The sequence below is a fragment of the Larimichthys crocea genome, chromosome VII (genome assembly GCF_000972845.2).
Source record: "Larimichthys crocea isolate SSNF chromosome VII, L_crocea_2.0, whole genome shotgun sequence".
NCBI lineage: Eukaryota > Metazoa > Chordata > Actinopteri > Sciaenidae > Larimichthys > Larimichthys crocea.
In genome coordinates this window covers 13064734-13090335 of record NC_040017.1, presented here as the reverse complement: position 1 = coordinate 13090335, position 25602 = coordinate 13064734, and the positions used below count along the sequence as shown (strand labels likewise).

Below are 25602 nucleotides of genomic sequence, written 5' to 3'. Positions count from 1 at the left end.
AGGAAGGAGAGACAGAACCTGCCCCCGGTTGGGGATCTTCTCCAGAAAGGACAAAGAATAGACAGTCTCAGCTCATTAGTTGGTCTGGTAGTCAGGGCTTTCAGTGTAGCCCACATTAGGTCATATGTACAAAACACAAAATAACATAGAAGGAACTAATTTTGACAACTCCCGTACCTGAGTGACCGTGGCCAAATGTGGGGACATAGGGTATGGAATCACTTACATAACAATCAGCCCACAATACACACAATACAATTAAGAGGCTGAGCGAGCTGTGGCCAGTGTGAAAGACTTGTGGAAAGAGGCAGGAGATCATGCTAAAACTCTAATCAATTAACAAGCCACTCCAATCCACAGCTTCTCACAGGAGACAGCTAAGGACCACTCTGCCCCAAGTACCCAAAGCGTTCCTCCACAATAGTTCAACATCAAGCAGTTTTGAACATAGCAACACAAGGAAAGAGAAAACAATTGCAATTCTACACATCACAAACTTTCGTGCTAATTTTAGAGTGTACAAATCACCATGGAGAACACTCATGGGACGGTCATACAATAGACAGCAGCCGAGAAGCTGTTGAAGAGAAACCGTAAATATCTGCACGCAAGTCATCAGCCAACATCTGATGCAAACGCCAAAGACGATACAGACTCAGGTAGCGTTGACAAAACAGCAGGTGACCTTGACACCACCTATGTTACAAGCTGAGACAAGAGACTCGACTGATAAGGTGCAATCTTAGTGTTTCAGGGCAGAGAAAAAGAAGAACATGATTTTGTTTCAGTAGGTATGGTTCAAAAGAAATGAATGGGAAATAATAAAGAAATGATGTGAAGAAGAAAATTTGCATTTTGTTGATGTTAAAAGAAATATACAGATTTGTGGGGCGTGTGCCTGACAAAATAAACTGTTAACAGCCAGCTCATTTAACAAATTACACTGTGTCGACTTTCAGACACTGTCTCATGCTGATCAAACAAACTTAGAATATAGGCCCCTTTTCTTTGACTTTATTAAACATACAGGGCCACCACACAGCAGCAGGATCAATACTGTGTTTCCAAATTGAGTGAGTAGCTGTGCACAATTTACACATCGTGCACAGCAGTTCAACTTAATTAATTATTTAGAGGTTCTAGCATTGTGATCTTACGGTAGCCTCATTAACCTAAATGCTTTTCTGCACAGCAAACAGGTTGCGTTAATTCCCACTGATTTCAAGTTTATACAGTAAAAACAAAGCGGGCATGCTCAGGGAGTGTCGGTTTTGCTGCTTAAATGCACTAATATTTTCACTTGTGGCATTACAGCAAGTATAGATTTATTCAGCCCCTTGAAAATAAGGCAACAGATATGGACTGAATAATGAAAACACATTTTATTGTACTAAGCCTGTGAGTTACTATAGATATTTTAGGTCTATTTTTAGGTATGGACAGGAATTTCAGTGTTTCCTGAACAATTATTTCAAGCACGAACAAAAAGACTGTCTGCCTACCCATGTATTTCAGGTGTGTTGCTGTCTAAAATTCATTTTAATAGTCACTTCACATTAATTAAACAGTAAAATGACAATTTACATACAATTTGAGATCTCTGAATTGGGAATAGAACAGAACAGAACTTTTTTGTGGTACAACATTAAAATATGACATTTAGAAAATTCAGCATCGCTTAGCAGAAACAGTGCCATTGTTCCCCCAGACAGTCCGCATCCACAGAACACAATGTAGTTTTCATTTAAAACTACTTTCTGCTGAATAAATTGTCCCTGTGGAAAGAGTCACCAGTGTGGTCTGTGGAAACCACCTATGCATATACCCCCTTACTTCTTTGGACAAGGTGTCCTCCTCACAAATCCTAATTTAGCCCCTGCTGCTGCAATCCAGTGGCCAAAGAAACAGTTAATAGAGGTTTAAATGAGACTGACAGTCACAAATGGATGCTCCTGTCTAAACATCACTCCTGGACTCCAGGAAACTACCTGCTGCAATAGTGCACATTGAACGCATTTAATTACCAAATCAGAGTAAATAACCACATGTAACATCTTCCTACGTGCTTAAACAGAGACAGTCACGCATGCACACACACCGACACATGTTTGTATTGTGATTAAGGCCGAGAGACTGCGGCTCAGCAGCAACAACAAACAGGATCACGTTTAAGTTAGTTGGAAGCTGAGACGATTTCTGACATTGATTTATACACAGAGGTCTTTAAATTGTGTCTGATCTCAATCAAATAACTTAATCTATTGTTAAATTTCCTAATTTTTATGGTTACCTCCTATCGTTGCACTTACTCTCCCTTTGTAGCATATTGGTGTGGATTCACTCAGCTCTTTATTTATCCTCTAAGAGCGCAATGACTCCAATAAAACATAAACACTGTGGGGCAGCTTTAGTTTTGTCTGCATTCCTGAGGACAAGATTTGAGCAGTGAAAACAAGAATTGTAATAGCTAAATATATGACTGCTGTAAAAAGCGAAATATCTTTAAATTGTTCTAGGGAATGCTTTGCATAGCATAGATGTAAAGGTAAAGAGTTAGCTTTTGGTACTCTAAAGATTTCTATCCAATTATTAATAAACTTACAGTCAGAAATCTCTCTTTTGTCTTTCTTGTCTGCCTCACTCACAGCTTTCCTTCCTTTGAGAGAAGAAAAACAAGAAAAGGAAGAGAACTCCTCAGTGGACACTGAAGAAACGCAGCTTCAAGGAGACAAAAACTTCTCTCCCAGAGGCAAACCTACGCTCAGCTTTCCTGCCAGTTTTTTTTTTCAATCAGAAGATGCTCACCAGGTAGTGAGCAGCAATGTTGGAAAGAACATGCCCATACAGACTCCCTCAGGAGGTGAAGCATTCCTTAAAACCACTGCAACTGCGTCTTTAAAAATACATCCCTGGCATACGTTAACACATGATTTCATGACCCACGGTGTTCACACCTGATTCTCTCCCCTCCTGAGTCTTAATCAAGTTGTTTGTTTCAGAAGGGCTTCATTAGTTTTCTCTCTTTGATTGTGTAGGTGTGAATGCCTCTCGTGTGTGTCTGCTCATGTGTATGTGTATGTGTATTTAGCATTAAAAACAAAACAAACAAAAAAAAACACACACACACACACACACACACACACACACAGACGCTGTCCTTGAGAGTGCTGCGCACAAATTTAAACACAAGTAACAAAAACCCCTCATGACTTCATCACATTGATCATTTTTCATCGTCAGCTCTCTCTCTTATTGGGAATACAGGTCATTACAATGCAGGCTGCAGTGGAGAGGGTGTTAAAAGATGTTTTTCTTTATGGAGAATGATTTGTTTGTTTTACGTTTCAGCTTGCTAGCCTCCTGGGCCCTAACCTACATTACAGCACAAAGACTATTAATCATTGATGATCAGACCTTTTAATATTGCTCATATAATATTTATCTGCACGTGAATAAAACAAATGAAGACTTCTTTTTACAAAACACTGGATATTTATTATTGAGGAAATTTGTTACCTGAGGATTATTGAGTATGTGTCCTGTCCAAGTCTATTTTTGTCAACTCCATTTATGTACTGTACTATAATCTGTTTAAATGTGGTGTTATTTGGTCACTTCAAATGTATCAGTGGTGGTAGAAAAATCATTTTTTTAAATACCCAATCCTCATTTTAAATCTTCAAAAAGTGGACCCTCCACACTGCAGAACAGTAACACTAGTAATATTGTGGCAATATTTCTGATGTAGCCATCAAAGGAACATTTCAGAGACGGTGTGTTCAAATGTGTCACTTAAAAGATAATAGACCACCTCTCCTTACAAATCTAAAGCAAATGCAGAATGCTCATATCATCCAGACATTCATTATCACTGAGGAGAGAAACGTCTCTCGAGGTCAATTAACTCGGAGTGTGAACTCAAAACCTTTGGCACAGACGTCCAATAAGCCAAGATAATAAAAAACACATACAAACGCACAGTAAAGCAAAGATAGCACACACGTGCCAACACAACAGTTAATAAAGACATGACATTAAAACACTTGCCAACATAACACAACTCGCACACACTGTCTGTATCTCTCTTTGTCTATTACACACTCACACACGCTGTACATATTAGCAGGCAGACTGCTGTCCTTTAATCACAAGTCATGTTTTAATTGGAAAAAGTGTGAAGCAAATAAGAGCCGTTAAACTGGCTCATCCTGGCACAGATATGTTACAGCATGAGACTGCTGGAGCCAACTTAGTGGATTCACATATGCTTTTATCATGAGGTCACTTTACAGTCTGCAAGTGGAGGTAGCCAGATTATTTTTATATTCCCTCTCAATCAGGCGTCCATCGCATGTCAGACACCAAAATAAGGTGCTTAGCTTCCTTTTGGAGTGGCTTACGTAATTCACTGTGTCCCATTGCAAAGCATGTGTTATTTTCCTTAATTTGACAGCAAACGGACTGAAATGAATCAAGCAAGTTTTACAGCAGCATTAACTGCTAAATTTTTCTGGACATGTTTTTTTCTGCTTTTTGGAGGATGTAGACAAGACTGATCCAAGCAATGTGTTCCAAGTCCTTAAAGTACAGGAGAGAAAATACACTTATTTGCTTACTTGTCCAGAATTGGATGAGAAGATTGATACAACTCTAATGTCGATAAATACAAAGCTACTCGACAAGCAGCTAGTTGGCTTTGCTAGACTGGGTAAAGCACCAAAAGCACCAATGAACATGTTATTTGTCATTTATCTGTATAAAACACAAAGCATAAATTGACATGTTGTGGTTGGTTGACTTGCCTGGCAAATCTCCACTCCAGTCAGAGATTTATGTTTTATCAGGAATTTAGTTTAACTACATATTTTAGCTACTTCCCTAAGCTTTTCTTTGGGACTCATCATCAATTTCACAGCAAGAAAGTCAATAAGCATATTTTCCCAAAATGTCTTGTTTAGGGAGCAGGTAGATTATTCATTATTCATTTTAAAATATGTACTGTACTACTGCTCATCCACTTCTATCTTGACAAGGTCTCTCAGGTCAAAACGATTCTGGATCTCAATTGAGGTATCCTGGATAAAAATAATCATCATTGATTATTCTGTGTTTCATTTTTGATTATTCGTGCTAGCAATTCTTAGACGGCTTTGCCTTTCAAAAAAAGCCCACTTCAAACACTCAGTTCACCTTCACCTGAGCTCAGACCACAGACAGAAACTGTTGGTCTTCATAAAACATGAGACTTTAGCCCACATGGGAGCCATTTTCTGGGTAACTGCATCTGTCTAGAATATGCTCATTCACACATGCTTAAACTATAGATTTATACATAATGTGTGTGTGTGAGCTGCACAGATGCAAGTCAAAGCATTTCAATGTTGCTTGCACAAGCGCTTTGGAGCACAGTACACACATGCATGAACACACATAAATATAAGACCCCCTCCCACACACACACACATATATATATATATACCTGCCCTAATACATACTTAAACCCTTGACATACAGCTCCACATCACCTCAGGTTTGCATGAATACAGGGAGGTGTGCTGTTAGGGCCTTCGGCTATTCAGGCCTTTAAATTGGTCCCAGTGAGATGTGAAAGCTCAGACCACAGGACAGACCTCTAACTCTACGCCTGTGCATCAAAGAATTAGTCTCTGTCAGCCAATCAATATCCCCAACAGCACCTAGAGACTCAACTCCGATGTAGGGAGACTATTGTAGAGTATTATTGGGCTGATGATGATAATGGCAAAGGCCATCCGCTCTGAGATTCTCATCAGAGCAGAAGGGTTTAATTTGAGGTAAATTTTCCCTGCAGTTGGTTGTTAAAATTGATTAATTGATTCAATAGCAGAATCAGGTCATCTGGTCTATTATTGAGTGGCCAGTGTTTGATACAAGACTTCATTGTTCTTTTTTGGGGACAATCAGTCAGTCATGAGGTACCATTTAAAGACTATTGCTGATTAAGTTTGAGTACACATAATCAAACTGGTAATACATGTGGAGATGTTTTGTCAATTTAAAATTAGAACGTCACTGAGCATTTTACACAACAGTAACATTTTATACACACAAATTAGAACTATTTCATAATTACCTAAACCCAATCCATAACAAGCCCTCCACCAGTCATTAAATGTTTCTGAATGGAGGCTTCCCGTCTCATTCCCACAGACTGATTCCTCGCCGGCCGCTGAGATGCCAGTACAGATGGACTGAATCGGGATGAGGCCAACAGCAGTGTCTGTGGAGCTAAACTCTTGGTGAATTGTGCCAGTGCAGAACCACACCACGTTGGGGCCTGGCCGCTGTGGAGCTTGAGCCCTGGCAGAGAGAACAGAGGCCCCCTTGTTTGGCAGAAGCGTGTTGACAGGAAACATAATGCATTCACATGATAATGAGCCAGTGAATACATGTCCATCGTACTGTCCTGCTTTCTCTACCTTAAATACAAAACATGTCTTTACACAGATAAGGGGCAAAACACATACACAAATCTACTGTACATTGACACAAACACACACACACACACACACACAGTCACACAAACATACACGCTCAATCACAAACCCCTCAGTGTCTGGTGCAGAACGGCCTGATCGCCAGTCTCGTCACCAAGGAGACCGGCACTAAGCGGGCGCCTGGCAGAGACAGACTGGCATTTAGCATTTAGGACCCCACAAAGCTTCTAGGGAGAGTATACAGGCCTTTTTTAATGAAGAGAGAGAGGCAGAGGGAGATTAATCGCATGGACTCATGCAAAGAAATAGATAGAAGAGGGGAAATGAAATACTGTTTGACATCAGCATTAAAGAGCTGAATGATTTTGAGAAGAGAAAGAGGCTCGGGAGCAGAGAGCAGGTGAGGAACAGTTAGACGAGGTACAAACACAACTAAAGAGAAAAAGAAAAAGAACGTAGCAAGGCTTGAAAATGAATGCACTGTAGCTAAGAGGCAGAGAGGCAGGCAGGAGGAGATAAAAATGACTTTTTACTTTCCTGTTTTACACTGACGAGCTTTATAGCACTGACTAAATAACTGCTGAGAGTGGTGTGTCTAACTAACATAAAACACCTCTGAGCGTTAAGAGGCGCATGTGTGATTTCAGCAGACGTCACAAACGAAGGAAGCTATTAATACTCATGCCCACCTGAGTCTCCACCAGGCTTGGGTGAGAAAATGCAGCGCAAATGAACTGTAAAAATAAAGACTTTTATTTTTATTTTTTTTCACATTCATTCACAACTCCTCGAACTGGAGAGGAAAGAGAGGAAATGAAAAGAGGTGAATCGAGTATTTCGGTTATCGAGAGCCCTCTGCCCTCTGAACAGGAAGCCGGGAGATTATGGGATGGCACAGAGCAAACAAGTGTTAAATGGTTTACGAGTGAGGGATTTAGGCTATGGGAGCTCCAGATGTTTTTGGGTTGAAGAGAGGAGGAGAGAGGAGACTTAAATCTGGAAAAAGCTACAGCAGTGAAACAGCAGCAGAGAGTAAAAATTGATTTGGGCACAAATTGAACAGATAAGGTGGATGAGGTCATATCAGCCTCCTTTCTACTGATCTTAACTTTAAGGTCTACCTCGTTTTTTTTCCTCTTATTGCTTTAGACTTTGCTTCTCTTCTCTCCTTCCTCACTTTATTGCCTCCTTTTGGTTTTCCTTCTGTTATCACCTTACTCCAGTTTGGCTCCACTTCCTTCTCTCGAATTAAGCTGTAAAATGTTAACGGACATATCCCTTTTGTTTTGCACACTATTTGCTCTTGCAATACAAGATCTCATTGCTGTCTGATCTCCACTTTTAATGATTGACTTTTTACTATGTATGGGATGTGCATATCTCTGTCTGCGGTCAGCATCATGAACCTGTTTGTAGAATAGACAGACGTTTTGGATAAATAACTTGTGCTATGTTTGTGCTATGCTTCCTATTGGTAGTTTACCAACTGAGATGGACATAAAGTGGAGACTCGAGGCTTGGAACCGCTTGCACGTCATTAGAACATTAAAATCATGCATATCCACTTTCACTCACAATCCATGTGAATCCATTTAAAATATTAAACGGTTCACTGGTGACTGTGTAAACACAGATTTTCATTCAACTGTGTCTCATTACAGTTTTTTATGTTTATTTTGGGAGCTAGTTTCTGAGAAAATGAGTTTTTCACTTGCAGCACTTTGTTAAGTTTAGGGGAAGATTGTGCTTTTGGTTAATGCAGCAAAAACATCTTGTCTCACCCTTTACAACACTGTTTACTTTTTTGATAGTGAATCTAGACGTGACATGATCTTTCCCTAAAGTGCTTTTGTTGCTTACACCTAACCACACAATGGACAGTCAGGATGAAGAATTATGTTTCCCCTCAAACCATAAGTAGTATATAAACACAGTTTCAGACAGGGTTTCAACCTGAAGACCAGTGCACGCACCCTGACTCCACTGCCTTGCCCTCCTGAGTCCTGAATCTCTCACTCTCACTTTTCAGCCTCAGAACAACTGTTTAACCAGGTGTGAAATCTGCCTGTGTGGTTGATTGGCTCCCTCAGCTTCACTTTCACCTCTCCATCTACAGTCACCCACTCACGTTCTTAAAGAGCCTATTCTGCAACACAGTCTCTCAGTGTCTGTGATGCTTTGATTACCAGCTATGAAACACTATATCATATACGCCTCATCTCATCTGCACAGCCAATTCCCAGTATTCATTTTTCACCCTAATTTAAACAAGGATTAATTAAAATTTGAGTCATTTTTTTTTCTCCCCGCTGTGCATGGCGGTGGTGTAATCTGTTACAGAGTAGCTGCTTCAGCTCTTCTGTGCAAACCTGTATTCATGAGGTTTTATCTAAGCAGTGTTTTATTATTATAACAATGGTGAATAGCGACTCGCGTGGCTGTGCAGGCACACCGATGGCAGTCTCAATGGGCCCCCCTATTCTACACCATTATCATTTCAACAAAGAGTAATTTTTACCATTGTGCAACGCACATCTCCACATCTCTTCCATCACCAAGTGGTACAGTAATAAAGACAAGCTACATATCTTTCTGTCTCACACCCACTCTCAAACCATTACGTGGCCATATTCTGCTTAATTACAATGCACAAAAGAGGAAGAGACGCATATTCAACTCTGGCCATCAGAGACCCAAATTCCAATGGGGAAATCATCCTCTAAATACGAAGAAATCGTTCTGGAACGGGACAATGCCCCATGTTAATAAAGCACCCTCCAGCCAAGTACAATGGAGTCATTGATCATCTCATGTCATCGTTAAAACCCTGCGTTTCATCTCACAGCTTTAATAAAGGGAAAATGTCAACCGTTTACAGGCAGGAGAAGATGGATCACTTGATATTCTGCCATTGATTATGAGATATGTTTATGGAGAGTTGGACTTCGTCTCATGCGTCCTCATGAGGATACACCCTGCTCTCTCTGACTGAGCTCACCCCTTTACACCCCCCTGCGGTTTCTTTTTTTAAGATTTTTTTTTGGCCTTTTCAACCTTTATTTCTGATAGAGACAGCTGAAGAGTGACAGTAATGCAGGAAAGAGCCACAGGTTGGATTCAAACCCTGGGCTTCCGCAGCAAGGACTGAGCCTACCAACTGAGCTAAATGCCGCCCTCACCCTGTGGTTTCTATCTATATTATGTAGTGCAATTCTCTGTCATCTCAATGTCTGTCTACCATCACATCACTACGGAGCGATGGCAGTGAACTGTAATTGCACATCATTGTTGCTTCGCCATAATTACAGTTGCAATAGTGCACAGGGAGAAAACGACGTAATAGTCTCTGGGTAATTACCCCAATTGACTTGATGGTAGCTAATTGGATTGTTTGACATTGTGTGGATGTGTATGTCTTTGCATGTGTGCATGTGTTTGTGCAGAAGTGTGTGTGTCTGCATGATGTTTATGTATGCATATGGGAGCAGTTGACAATAAATAAATAACCTCAGGGGACTATTTGTAGGAACAGCAGGACAAAGGCATACCGTCACCCATTTCAGACACCCTGAGCTCTGTGAATTTTCACTGGCACAGCATACACATTCACATCATTGTACTTCGGGAATCTATTTAAAATCATTCCTAATGATTTTCACTGTTTTCTCCATGTCTTAATAATTAACAAGCTGCTGCACATCATCATGAATTCCTAGACAGAAAAGTCACTACTCAATTAACTGATTATTTCTTCAAGAGTAGACAATTCTAACAAAATCATTTCATAGTACCAAGATCATTCTTACGAAGGCAGTAAATAATTCAAAGCTTAGTTTAAATTCCAAATAGTCAATTCTCAATTTTCTTCACTTAAAACTGATGACACCTTTCTCAGGTTTATTCATTCTGGTAGGAAAACTTGAGTGTGTCACGAGGTTCATTGCTACTTTTTTATTTTTTTTTTGCTAGGTATGGGTAAAGTTATTTAATTATATCCATAATTATGACTACAATTTTGTCAGCTTTGCCAATGATACCGAAATCTGTCCCTTCTAGACACCTACTGGAACATCTTCTGCTTTGATAAAGCTGACAGCATCCTGACAAATTATATCAAATTACCATTCTTTTGTGATCTCATAAAATTGCCCTCCCTGTTAAATGTAGCTGATGCTGTTTCATCAGCACTAACGTACTGCCATGTCATGTTTTCATCACCAGCATTAAAAACTCATGAATATTAAATCAAATCAAATCAAATTTAGAATATGTGATCACACTGCATACATTCTGTCCTTCCTTCGCCGGCTCCCAGTTTGAACCAGATCTGATTTCAAATACTGTAGCTTCTGCCAGTATATAAATAGTACACAAGCTCACACAATCATATTTATCGGATTTCACCACCCCATATGTACCCTGTCACGCCTTCCGATCACAAGGTGCTAGCTGGCAGACTGTCACCGACAATCAAGAGGAAATTAGTAGGCAGCAGAGCATTTACGACCAAGCTACATATCTTTACAATCGTTATTCCCTCAAGAAGATAAACCTGTGGAAATCTTCACATCCAATCCACTCTTTATCTTTGGAAAGACACACTATCTTCTTTTAGTTTAATTTAAGTCAGCACGTCCAGAGCTGCATCATTACACTCACTTCCTGTATGCGATATGTGTATGGGTTAAACATGCCAACTTCAAGGGTGTTTTTCCTCCCTACACTATCATTATACAATGCTTTTACCTGGCAGTGGATGCAAAATCCATTGAGGCATTCTTAAGGTGAAGGGCTGCATAAATAAACTTGGCTTGACTTGACCTTCACCCAAGTATCACTCAACAGAGCTGGACCTTTCTCTGGTCAATATTGACTGAGCTATGAGCAACACTGCAGAGAGTGACAGTGCAGTCATCTCCTTCTTGGCAAACATCTCCAAGTGGATATTACAAATCATGGTGGAAAAAACAACAACATGTAAAAATGTAAGAAGAAAGAGAAGTAAATTGATATAAATTAGAATAAAGCGTGGCTTGGCTATATCTCTATGTCCAACCCTTGTGTGTGTGCATACATGGGTTCCCACGCGAGGTCTTGCTGTCACTGAACTGATCAAATAAAGCCAAAGCTATCTATAATCTATAAGCCAGGGTCACAGACCAAATGACAGACATAATCTGTAGCAAAGCCTGTCTTAGCAGATGATTTGGGCCTTGGCGCAATAGTTTACACATTGTTCCATATTCACAAATCACCTCTTAGCAGACAAGCTGGGTAGGGATCAGCAGCCACGGCTCATCAGAGGAGGAAAGTAAGCAAGTTACAGTCTCCTCTGTCAAGTAAAAGCAACATGGACGGTTTAGTTTGCTGTTTTTACAGTAGAGAGGAAAAATAAAAAATAGGAAAAGGAAGCTGCCTGTGAGTACAACAAATCAAAGATGTTTTGGGTCCTCAGGATCAATTCAAATTAGTATATGGAGGGATGTAGTTCCATTTCCAGAAGCAATTACAAACCCAATCTCTGTTCTGCTCACCTCACTACACTTAAATGTGAAGTCAAGACGTTACACCCATGTAGCCCCTTGTAGCCAATACTTACAGGTACTTTGCAAAGATTCAAAGCTGCCTGACAGAAAATAGAAGATTCAATATGTGTCAATGCAGTTTGACGTACAATTTTGACAAGTTTATACAGATCCCTTCATAATAAACAAGCCTTTATTTTATATACAGGTGTAATAATTTTTTTGTTCCTTGCCTGAACCTGTGCATTTACTGTATGGTATCCTGTTAAATTAAGGTTGATTGGTCAACTGTCATGCTCCTTCAGTCTTGGCTCTCGCCATGGATCAATGACCCAGCATCACACATTACTTATGCAGACATCTATCTGAATCACCAGTATTGTCTGTAAGTAACCAACCTGTCAATAACCAAGCGTATGATCTGCGTTGCATCATTAGAACTGTCAGCAGGCAGACATTTTGAACATTTAGCTACGTTTGACTATCTGGAAATATCTTTACAGTGACAGTGAATTTATATTTATCTAATGTGTCTCAAATCTCAGTGTAAAAATTCAGCCAATTCACATTTACTGAATTTACACTGCTGCTACACAGGATTACTGTTTTTTTTCTTACTGCTCTAACAACAACTTTTCTGAAATGTTCTTTCTCGGGTTATGTGAAGGCGCTATTCTTTTTCTCAAAATGAGGCGTAACCTTGACACTTGATGACATATTGTCGGTCTGATGTATGTATGAACCATTACCACTCTGTCAGTGTCCTGGAAGTGCTAAGTTTATCTTGAAGTGTGTACCTTTAATCACAGAACAATTTATCCTATTTTCAAGGGTGTCATAAGAAAATCAGTGTTAGTGTATTTCTCCAGAGTTGGTTTCCGGAATAGAGTGCTTCTGTGTGTCTACCCTACCCCTCCCCACAGTCGATGTCATGTGGGACAGCATTCCTTTATTGTGTGACGCTTATTTAAAGCTCCTCCGATAGCCAAGATCTACTTAAAAGGCTTTTTGTAGGATAGTGAGCAAAGAGGACACACACAAACACACACACACACACACACGGTGTGGCAGTGGGGCCTGTGACAATACTACTATCTGGCATTATCGGTGCAATATCCTCACAATGTTAATACGTATGGGAGAGTGAGGTAAAGGATCTTTGTGTGTGTGTCATTATGTGTGGATGGGTAGGTACATCCATGTCTTAACATGTGTGTGTTTGTGTGTGTGTGTGAAGGCGAATTTGGCTTTTCATATTCTGGCAAAAGTATCTGGGGCCGAGTGGATTTGCATATTGAGCACATTCCAAATACAAAGCAGTGTGCAGCATGCTGGACAGTGTTTCCCTGCCCCCACCATCAGTCTCCAGGCTGACAGGGACAGCAACCAGATAAGACAGTAGAGGCATGGATTAGGGGTTGAAGGGGCACAGCAGCATATGGTGCCCCCTGATATCAATGCCCCTTATAGTTTTGTTCGACTTACACTGCCTACATGGTCGCTACGAGGAGGTCTCAGAGGATGTAAGAAAACTGTCTTTGTCAACCATTGAGAGCATGCCCTCAACGAGTTTTAGTTGCCAAAGGGTTTTAAGCGAAGCAATCACGTGATATATAAATGTTTCAACAGGGGGAAAAAAGGAGAAGACAAAAGGAAAAGATCAGCTTGAATGTGTTGTTTGAACTCTGACTCTGTCATGATACATCTAAAAGTTGTTATGTCCCTTGCTGCAAGAGGTCACAGTCATTTAGATCCACTTGTGATTAAAACAGCTCAGAAAATACATGAAAGTTAATAAAAAATGGGGAGAAAGGTTACATGAGCTGCTCCAAAATTCCTTTAATTATGAAATAATAAACAGTCTGTATCTTCGTCATTAGTCGAGAGATGTCTTTTTGTTAAAGAATCAAGCCGCTCTTAAAGGATGGCCTTTCAGAACTCTTCCAGTATTTGAGGACTAATATGAGCAATGAAACAGTTCCCATGCATACAGTTTCTACATTATTCAACCCTTGTGTTTAAGATCTGTCACATCACAGGTCTAGTCTTGGATTCCCAAGACTATTCTCCATACACTGTAGGGCCCTGCCCCACAGTGGCTAGATAACAGGACAGGCCAGGGTGTAAAAAAAGGGAACCTTGTGCCCCTTTAAACCTTCAACACATCTCATCCTGGATCAGCTCCATCTGGTGTAATTTGATGCATGTGTAATAAACTCTGTTCAGAACGTTTACTAGGGCACCTCTATAGCTTCTGTAATATTCCTAACATTTTTTTTAAAACAGTATGTGACCATGTATCCTTATATATTGCACATGCTTGATGTTAGGGCAGAAAAAAAGGTCGTCAACCACATTTGTTCCTTTGTGCACTTTGGTGACACAACTTTTGATTTGGTGACACATCTCATCAAACAAGATATATATTATTCATCTTGTGAAGATCTCTCAAAGCATGCGCTCCCTCCTTTGTTATTTTTTCCCAATGAAGAGACTTCTTTCCCACGCAGATCTCATGGTTATTCCATACAGAAGCATATCTCTGCATATAGAGAGATACCTTCAACATTTTTTGTGCGATCTGTACGATATTTCCTAGAGTGATCAAAAATATAATTGAAGTTCTGAACACCTTAAATTTATGTCATGGACCAGGACAGACAAGTGTTTGTGAGTTAGATAAGGAGAACACTTTAGCAGGAAAGCTAATGTGGGTTGTTGTTCGGAGTCTGATGCTCTCTGTATCAGTTTCAGTGTGATAGAGCGGTAACTTAATTATAGTTTATGCAAATATTGCGGGGCGCCATTAAATCAAGAAGTAGAGGGAAAGTGATTTACAGAGCAGATATGTTTGCTGCAGACAAAACAATTTTATTTCAGTTGAGCTTTATGTTTATGCTGCAAATGGCATTTTGGAAATCTGATTGTGTTTTATGTCATTGATCTTTTAATATGATTTTCAACATTTTTCAAGAATCAAAGTTTACACAGATAAATCCTTAATTTGTTTAAATCAGAAATTGAAATAATGAGTTCTACAACCAAAAGGTCACTAAATACGCATGTCTCTGTTTGTAGAGTATTAGCGGAAATGCCTTGAATGTAATATAACTAATGTAAGTTAAATTAACACATAACCATTCAGCCCTTCCAAAGATGCTGCAATGCCGAGTTCATGTGTAAATAACTGGCAATCAATTTTGCCTATGACAAATAAAGCAAAGACAAACACTCTGTAATATGCACACACATATTACTGTAAAGGTGTTTTAGGTCTCAGGTGCCTCAGAGTGTGCCTGAGCCTGTTCACTCTAGTATGCACGCAAATGAGCAACTATGAGTGTTTTTGTAGGCTTGTGCATGTATCGTAAACATATGGCTGTGCATCTGAACGCATGTATGTGTGTGTGCACGCATAAACTGTGTAAGTGTGTGTCTGTCAAAGTCCCACCTGTGCCCTCTCCTGTTCCATTGGAAACAACAGTGGTTAAGTCTGCTGTAACAATGCACAGATGGGATCTTTCCTGCTTGCCTCTCTCTCTCTCTCTCTCTCTCTCTCTGGGTCTCTCTGTCTCTGTCTCTCTCTCGCTGTGTGCCTCAACGCGCCATCCTTCCTGGCTGTTCACATGCATCAGATTTGACACGCTCATTCGTTGTCTGCAAGGACAGAACAAGCGGGGACCACTTTTCAGTCTCATCCTCATCCCTGGAAAGTCATTTGTGTGTCGACACGAGTGTGTGGGAGGCCACCGAAAAAAGAGGCAGAGGGAGAGAGAAATTTAGAGTGTGTGAAAGAGAAGCACAGAGGGAAATAGAGACTGAAAAAGAGAGAGAGCGAAAGAAAGCGAAACTGGCAAACAGTGCTGTAAAGGGAAGCAGAGCAGCAGACACATATACGATGGTGCAAGGAGGATGGAGAGAGACGTAGAAAGATATAGGTCATGATAAAGAGAGAAAGTGGACCTGTATTTCAAAAGAGTGACACCTGAGAAAGAGAGAGCCAAAGAACAACATTAGTGAGAGTCTGGCTCTGGGGCACTGTACAAAAGAGGGACTAATAATGAAAACTACGGTGAGTTGCTGTACAACCTTTCCTACAGGGAGCAACTGAGGCAGTTAACACACATTTTACTGAGGGACAAAGTGTGTCACACCAAGAGCTCGTCTTCAACTCCTGCAGGGAAATCTCATTTTGGTGTCTTCACTAACCAGATAGTTAGTAAGGAGAAAGGTGCTGAACCAGCATTAAGAGCACTGGGCTTTGTGAGGAAAGCTATACACATACTACAAGTGGCTTTATTGGAACTTCTACAGCTTTTATTGTCCAGACACCTGACATTAAGCGTTAAAGGTAAGCACTGTATTTACCAAAATATTTGCTGGAATCTGGAAACGCAGGTACCGTAGGTCAAAGTAAGGGCTTGACTGTGAGGGGGAAAGTGAGAAAAGGTATATAAATAAACAGCCCAATCGTTCACAATCAGGCGCTGATATGCGAGATATAAAGTTCATTGATCAGTATGTCTTGTGTCATCAGTAGCTGCAGTATCAGACAGCATTGACCAATTTCCTTGTAGAAACCCTGAAAATTAAAACCAGGATATTGGCTTGTAAGCTGTGATGAACGTTTAAAAAGGACAGTTTAGGTAATAATCTTAATATCTGCATTTGTTTTGTTATTTCTGGCTAACCTGGGGATTTGGTTTTAGGAATTGAATAGCTTAATCCACTGCAGTGCAATTTATCACAGCTTTAATTTGATCTTTGCAGCAATATATGACTACATTTCAGATTTCTCTGTTATTTATTACATCATATACGCGCTTTAGCTATGTCAGCACAAAGGTTCCCAGTTCTTAGTCTATTAGGTTGATGAATGCAATCGTCGAATATACCAGGTTTTATGAAACCAAAAATTACCTTTACCCTTTCTTTGCCACCCTGCTGCCTTCAGAAATACGTTTCTTGTCATTAGATTTGAAAGCAGAGACACTGAACCAGATTAAAAGAGCAAAAGCACAAATAAAACAGCAGTGTTTTGCCCCAACAGCCAGTTTATGAATTACCTATGGCTGTGAAAAGCCCTAGGCATATTTAATGCAGGAGTATCTGTTCCCTTTTTCACTTTGTTCTCCTCTATTCTCTTCTCTTGGCAGTATTCTGCATTTTCACCACATTAGCAGATGTGAGTGTCAGGACAACAGGGTTTCAAGTTTAGCTTTTGCTCAGCCTGACCACATTGTTTTTGAAAGATAAAGGATTCCACTAAACTAACATGCTGCTGTCAGGAGGGATGAAAAACACGATTAAGGAATTTTTTAACACAAAGCAAAGACTCTGTGTACAGCAGTAAGAAGCTTGCAAATGCTGACTCTCTCCATCTTTTTTGAAACCACGTCACGTCTGAGACCTCTGACCGTCAAAAGCTTTTAAAACTCAAAGGAGAGAAATAATTTCTGTAGGTGCTCTCAGTCTGGAACCTCACAGTAGAGGTAGCCATTACAGAAGAGCACAGACAACCCATCGTGTGCAACAAAGAGCAATTTACATTACATTCCTCTAGAATATGAAATTATCCCGTGTATTTTTAGAGCCTGTACAATTATCTGGCCAAGACAACTCAATGGACCTCCATGTACTCAAAGCAGGTCACAGGCTCTGCTTTATCTCCCTGTGTGACACCAGCCGCATACAGCCACCGGGTTCATCAAGTGCTGTAAGGTCATTTAGTTGTTGTGTGGATCAATTAACAATCAATTTCAAATTAGTGATGCAAGGCCACAGTATTCCAGGGAGTACAGTTGAAAATTGTCCTTGCTTTCAGGACTCACTCGTGTCAGGAATCTCTGACCTAAAACCACCCGTAGCTCAATCTGCACCCTTGATCTAGGCCTGCTACTACGACATCCAATATAGCTGTCTGCCATTATATACTGGGAATAAACTGCAGAAGTAGTTCTTTTATATTGTGCGATTTGTTTTTGTATTGTGCTGTGAAATCCGTGTAAATTGTTTCAAGCCACTTGGTCATCATCATCATCATATTTTCTAATCACTAATTATTTCATTACCTCAATTTAGACCCTAGATTTCTTCATTTGCTCCATCAAATTACTTAATTTGTCCCCAGAAATGGCTCCATTGGGAACTTAAATTACCTATTCCATTCCCACACCAGTCATTTAATTTACTAGAGTTTTGTTTAATTGAGGCCATGAACACGTGATATTGTGATACGTTTGAAATTACATATATGTGCTTCAAATGATATTGTTTGATTTGTTTTATTTACGATATTCAGGAGCTCATACAGAATGCACTTAACCTGAGAACCTGATTTCATATTTCAGGGAATGGGTTATCGATTCTAGGGGATAAATCAAAGTATTATGAGCACATTAATTACTAATTTGGGGTAATAATTCATCAAAACCATTTAGCGCTAACTATGTTTTTGTCTTAATTAGTTTCCAAAAGGTCTGACTGACCAAGTCAAAAGGTTACTTCCAGCCTATGTATTAAAATGAACAGTAAGACAGATTAAAGTGAGTTCCTTTCATTTCACGTTTAGCTCAGTGGAGAGTGTGAATCGGCCTAACGAACCTAAAAGACAAAAATCATCTGCAACCTGGACATTTGTTATTGGTTGATCAAACTGATGAGGTCATTACAGTGTGGGGGGAAAGCCTTGATCCTCTGGGATCCACTGTAATTTATTTGCCTGGGGAATATGAGAGCCCAGACACAGACACACACACACACACACACTAAAACCCTGCCCACACACTTGTGGGAATAATTTGTGCACAGGAGCATTTTCTTTGCCATTGATCTGAGCTTGTAAAGGCTTACAATGATAAACACAGGAACTATTCTTGGTAATACCAGAGATCAACTTAACGACCCTCTGGCAGACACTGATTGAAAGCTGCAATATCACACACACACAAGGAAGCGAAAGGTGTAGGAGGGGTTTTGTAAAATATGTCAATTAACATTGATCGTTACAAACGTTAAAGTTTGAGCGCATGCCCTAAAGACAGTGAGAACAGCACAGTTTTGTCAGGTTTGTGAGGATGAATAAAAGTGCAAAGTGTAGCCTAAAACCTGTTAGTTACATGGATTTAGAGACGGATTACTCTTTTAAAACAGGTTTAAAATTGTCATTTTTGTGTCATGGATATGATGTTGTGCAGGCTTTGCAAAGAAACAATCATTTTTCTGTGAGCAGTCTGTTGAAATCCCTGTAGTTTTGAGTGCTGACTCACACTCGTGAATTTGCTCATATTTTTTTGGGATTGGTGCTGACTCACACTCGTGAATTTGCTCATATTTTTTTGGGATTGAAGAGACGTTTCTTACTCTCTTTGTTCATGCTAAACTTTTGGAACAATCCATAATAATACATTTATCAGTCTTGAAATATATATATAACATGTTTGACTTCATGGATGTAAAGCTTGCTTAGATTTGCCACGTAAATAGCAAACTAAAGTTTAAATTTATCATAAGACGTTAAACAAAACTCTATTTATATGTCTCCCTCAATGATAAATCTGTATGTACCAAACACATTATGAGTTGCAAATGGGATGGGGGAGTCCTCTAAGCAAACGTCCCATTAGACCTCAAGAACCAGCAAAGCAAAACTGCTCATTTCAAGGAGAGGATGTTCAGGGTGCCACGACATGAGGAAGTCATCCGCTTTAAATATGTATAAGCCCAGAGCTCTTTACACACACACACACACACACACACACAAGGAAAATCACGTTAAAATATGGTCTCATTCGAATAGTACAATCTGTCACAGTATATTATGGACCAAGATACCGTTGTATGCACTAAAAGCATGTAGATTCACTTATGGTATGGGGAAAAATGTTTTCAGCTTTTTGAATTATACCCTGTATACCCATTTTGCACCATACAGACAAAGCACTGTTGCAGGACTCTGGAGATTCACTTTCAGTTATAAAGAGTAGGCCTTGCCTTTTGCAGGTTCTTAACTAACATCAGCTTTCACTGGAGTGCGGTTATCGCTCTTAATCCCCAGAGAAGTTCTCTTGCTGCTCACGGCACTGATCTCCTACTGAGGCATGTTGAGATAAAACTGGTTACTGCAGTGCTGCAACGCAGATTTTCGCTGCGATCGACGAATGAAATCTGTTAAATGATGTGAAATGAAATAAAAGTTGAAGTGCTTCATTCATACAATTCTGCACAGAATGACGCAGCGACAGTCGCTCATCTAAAATGAATGAGCTTCCACTGCAAAGCAAAGCGTTTTCCGCTTGAAGTGTTACAGATGACAAACCTGAGTCTAAAACAAGTTTGACAAGTGTACTGCCTGCTTCCAGATGAACTTCTGTTTTGATAAGTGACACCCTACTTCCTCAACACTCTTTTAAATCATCTATCCCAAGTGCTGTTAAAAACATAAGATGACACATTTCAACATCAACATCACCCTACTCCCTGCATGAGCATGATTCACTGATGATTCCCTCATTTGCCACTCTGATTAAAGGTACAACCAACCCCAAAACCTCCAAGCCCCAAAATCCCCAAACTCTAAGAACTGACCACATCAGATGTCTGCCCCAGATGCTTGGCCAACTGCCGTGCAGCAGAGCAGCCTGTGGACTCTTTGGGGCCTACTTTAATGTGTGCTTAAGAGACCATGGGACCGGGCAAACGCTGCACTCGCTCTCCTCCAAATATCTGCCCATCATTTATTCATTCACACTCCCAGGATGGCTGCTGCCGCCATCATCTGAGGACCCCTGTCGTCTGTCGCTCAAACATACGCACGCATAGGCACACGCGCACGCACTTTTCAAGCGGTCCCAGAGGTCTTTTAATTTTTTTGAGAGGCTATTTTTAGTGAGAAAAATAATCGAGGTGGAAAGTTCCATCTGTCCAACACTCTTGTTCCAGCTGCTCCTTTTTAGCAGCAGGCGGAAAGAGGAGGGAAAAAACACTACTCATCAGATAAAACTGACACAGACAGGATTTTTTTATCATATGCATTCTGCACTAAGTAGGATTTCTAGATTGAGATGCATGTCCTAAATCAGATGCCAGCTGTATTACATTTAAAATCTGCTTTTTAAATTCATTAGAAACACAGCAGTAAAGTATGTATTTTTTAACAACTTTTCCACCAAATGCAGCCCAGTTTTTACCTTGACAGCTGGATGTCTTTTCACCAAACCCATCCTTACTGCTACTGTGAACCCTGTGAACCACTGAATGTCATGAATCATATCTGAATTGATTGAAATGAAACTAAGTGAAGGAGGGCATGTAAACAACAAACAGACCAGGCCTGCTGTGTAATTTCGTTACTTTGAGCAGAGCCTTAAAGGTTAACAAGCTCACAGTGAAAGTAGAGAAGGGAACTAAGTTCAGCTTTGATGCAGACATGAATGCTCTGAATGTCAATGAGCTTAAGAAACATTCCGTGTTGTCTTTTTGTTTGTTTTATGCTCTCATCGTCCTCACTGGACTCTTCGTTCCAAACATACAAAACAGCGGGGTAGAAGCCTGGAGGCTAATCCCAACATTTCACTGGATGCAAATTTGAAAATGTTCTATAAGCTCCATTATGCAGACAACCAAAACAAACAGCAGCAGTTGGAAAGTTCAGAGTCACCACCTCCGCTTGAATTTAATTTGTTGAATTGATTGGACCCCCAGATCGGTCCTTGCAACACCCTTGAGGGTTGTTCTGGGTAAATCGTTAAATCGGGGCATCACGGACAGAGTAGCTCTGTGTTGGTATCGCCATTGGGGTTTGTTGTGACAACAGCTGAAATAAAAGTTGAAGTGCTTCATTCATCACCAATCAGTTTATCGGCATAGAGCCTATCCTGTTTATTCTAGTAACTTTTACTTGAACTTTTAAACACTGTATATCTGAACAGCCCAACTTTTCTATCTGTAAGATGTCTATTTGTAATTGAGAAGATAGGATACAATATTTATGCGTACCTGGGGAGACATGACGTGTCCTCTAACTAATGCTGAAAGTATGAAGGGCCCTGCCATGAACCAGGTTTTCTGCTGATGCCTGTCCAAGTCACTTATGAATTTCTACTCTGACTATTCCTCCTGTCATAGTTGCTCAGAGTTTTCAAAATGTTTCTCTTTCCACTTCTTTGACTGTTTCTGTGTTCGTCCACAGCATAAATGTACACGTGAGACAAAAGTGAAGCTATTCAGCCGTCATTCTTTAATAGCCCAAAACAATCCAGTGTCCGCTAACATAATGAAGAGATCAAATCAATCGAGTGACAATGTCTGACATGCAAAAAGTGGAGGTCAGTACACGCAGCCAAAACAAGCAACCACAATCAATACTGACTTTGCTGCATCAGAATTTATTTATAGAAACACTAGCAGCTCCCCACCAAGACACTGGAGCAGAAGAAGAAATACTGTCCAGCGAATGCAGCGTCTTTCTGAACAAGTGGGCTTGTTAATCGAGCTGCTGAGCTCTCCCACACTGTTTGTTCTTTCTGCAGTCATTTGTAGACATGACAGGTTCATGTCTACTTGGGGAGAGGCCACAGTCCACAATTTTATTTCAAACCATTTTATCAGACAAAGGGTCAGGCTGATCAAATTAAATAAACCTGAGTGTGTGTGTGTGTGTGTGTGTGTGTGTGTGTGTGTGTGTGTGTGTGTGTGTGTGTGTTGAGTTAAGCTGACAAGACACTCACTGCTGAGGTATACAGCTAAATAAGCAAGCAGCGAAGTGAAACACCTGAGCAATCAGGGCTAAATTCAATCTCACACAATTGTTCTGTCCAAACTGACATGTCAGGCTGATCTGTGTGTTGCATGTGTGTGTGTGTGTGTGTGTGTGTGTGTGTGTGTGTGTGTGTGTGTGTGTGTGTGTGTGTGTGTGTGTGGGCATGGTTCAGTGGAAATGCTTTTTGTGTCCTGACGTGAGGCTCTAAGGGGCCTTGGTTGGCATTTTCTAACATTATTCTGCTCGACTTTGCAGTTTTTCTGATAAAGATTTGGACATTATGTGAAAGAAATTTAGGGAACTCATTAATTTTTTACTCACCAGCTATTCCACAGCCTCCTGCTTTTTTTTTCTTCCTTTTTTTGGGAACATCTTTATATATAAAGATTTCATTATCATATTTGCATGAATACATTTCCAAATGATGCTCACTCATTGATGAGTCCCATTAAGCTTTTCTTTAATGGTGTTTCTGTTCTTGCACTTAACAAATGTCACAGACAATACTCGAATTTTCTGTATTTCAACCATATTGTGCAACAAAAAGTCAACATGAAGTAAACTCACTAAACTTGTATGCACTCCCAACTGGATTATTAATAATACAACTGGACTAAAATAAGTAAGATAAAAAAGATTGCTAATTATTACACACACACACACACACACACACACACACAGCAGCAGCAGCAGCAGCCTACAATTCCCCACTGGAGAATTATAGGAATATATAGTGATTTTCCTTTGGGGTTTGTTTGCTCTCCTGTGCTGCCTGGTCACCATGCTTCGCGTTAATTGGGCGGGTACCAGCGCAACCCTCCAACCGTCTGCTCCGTTTCTATTTCAAAACACAGATTCTCCTACTGCTGTGCCTGCCTCGTGTTAACATGTATCGGTGGTTGTGTGGTTTGAAGTGGGTAGGGGAGAAAAAAACCCAAAAAAAACAGTAATTTTAGTCCTTGTGTAGTGTGAGACGCGCAAAAGCGATGTCAGCCACGGCAGAGGACACGATGTGCACAAACAAAAGTGCTTTTGTGAGACATGACACGGCGACTATAGTTGAAGAAAGTCATCCTAAATCAGTGCTTTAGTTTTTTTTTTGTTTGTTTGTTTGTTTTTTGTGGAAATGCCGGGGATTTGTCAGCATGATCCAAACACACCGTATGGGGAGGGGGTAGCAGTGGCACGCGTTCTTGGCGAGGGGAAGTTGATCCTGTGGCACAATTTAATTCCAGATACATCTGTTTTTGCAGTATGATGCAGATGTATTGTAATAATCACGTGACCGAATCTGTAAGCCTCTAGAAATATGTCCCCTATAACCTTATTATTATTATTATTATTATTATTATTATTATTATTATTATTATATGGTTTTTCAGTGCTATGGTGCATTGTGCTTGTAGTTGAGGTACGCAAGTTAGCAAATATCACATAACTTACCCTCCATGCAGAAAATGACCATCCAGGCTATCCAGAGGTCCGAGTTATGAAACTTCACCATTGTTCGTAACTGTTCAGTGTCTGCTTCTCAGTTTTAGTCCAGTGCCTTCTTCTTTATGAAACCTCAGCTCCGCTCACAGTTTCCTTGAAGAAAAGTAACTGTTCCGTCTAACAGCATGAGACTGAAAGAGACCGGGTGTTTTTTTTTTTTTTACGCAGCGCAAGCCAGTGACATTCCCCTCCCCAAAAAAAGCAACGTGAAACAGTCAAACGTGCAGAAGAAATAACACAGAAAGCATTTCTATCCAGCGTGCATTCGTCTCTCCTTCGGGCTCTCTTTACTCGTCCTGTCGTCCCGTTTCTTTGGTCGCTGTTGGTCACTCCAAGACTATTTTCTTTCTTTAAACCTCTCCAGTCAATTTACGCACGCCTCGAATAACTCAATGTCCACCTGCCGGTGAACGAAAGTCTGCGCACTGTCGCTGAAAGTGACTTACAAAGTGAGCAGAAACTGGCACTTTTCCCGTCCGCTCGGTGAGTCTCTCCAACGCGTCTTGTTGCGCTCCATGGTTTCTCGTCTGTTCTGCTGCAGCTAAAGCGGACCGTGGAGTCAATTACACGGCATTGGGAACTATACCGGTTCCGGTTGACTTGTTTTCAAAATAAAAAAAAAAATCCGTGGAGCAGCTCAAAGTAGCTGGAAAGACAAATCAAGAGTTTTCAGGAGTCCGCCTTGAACCACTTCTTTCATACACGTGTGCTGGTGGCTCATACTTTCTAGATTACTATACTATGATTACTATGATGACCGAGGTCAGAGGATAGGGCTGTCTCAGAAGCCTCTACATAGTCAAAGAATAATGATGTAGGACCACAAAAGTGTAAACATAACATACAAACATATTTCCTTGTTTGTAGACTAATGACAATTTGGCAAATACCTTTTACTGTAGATGCAGTATGAGCGTGACTGTTTATGGACATAGAGTATGTGTGGCACTTTTCTAAAGGGCATATAGACAAGCCGGAGAGGACAGCTTATCCAGCATTGAGGTGGCATCATGTCATGAAAAGTGTATTGATATCCTACATTCTCCTTAGCATCTTGGATTCCTGTGCACATTCTCTACACTGATTGAACTGACCATTGATGAATAGAATTATCCATCCATCCATCCATCCATCCATCCATCCATTACCTATAACTGTTTATCCTCATCAGGGTCCAACTGACTTTGGGCAAGAGTCAAATAGAAACAAACAACCATTCACGTGACATCCATTGCACGTCTGTCCGTCCTGGGAGAGGGATCCCTCCTCTATGGCTCTTCCTGAGGTTTCTTCCAAATTTTTTCCCTGTTAAAGGTTTTTTGTGGCCAAGTTTTTCCTCACTCGAACC

The 25602-nt window shown here is 40.4% G+C and overlaps 1 protein-coding gene across 2 annotated transcripts in view; it reads right to left on the bottom strand.

Moving 5' to 3' along the window:
* The window catches only part of igsf11 (immunoglobulin superfamily member 11), a 93778-nt gene extending 68989 nt beyond the window's left edge, over positions 1–24789 (bottom strand). For both annotated transcript variants that reach the window (XM_019256616.2, XM_019256617.2), the window contains exon 1: positions 24204–24789. In XM_019256616.2, the coding sequence (XP_019112161.1) occupies positions 24204–24264 (61 nt within the window). In that variant the 5' untranslated portion in view covers positions 24265–24789. The remainder of the gene's footprint in view (positions 1–24203) is intronic.
* Between the last annotated feature and the right edge of the window lie 813 nt (positions 24790–25602).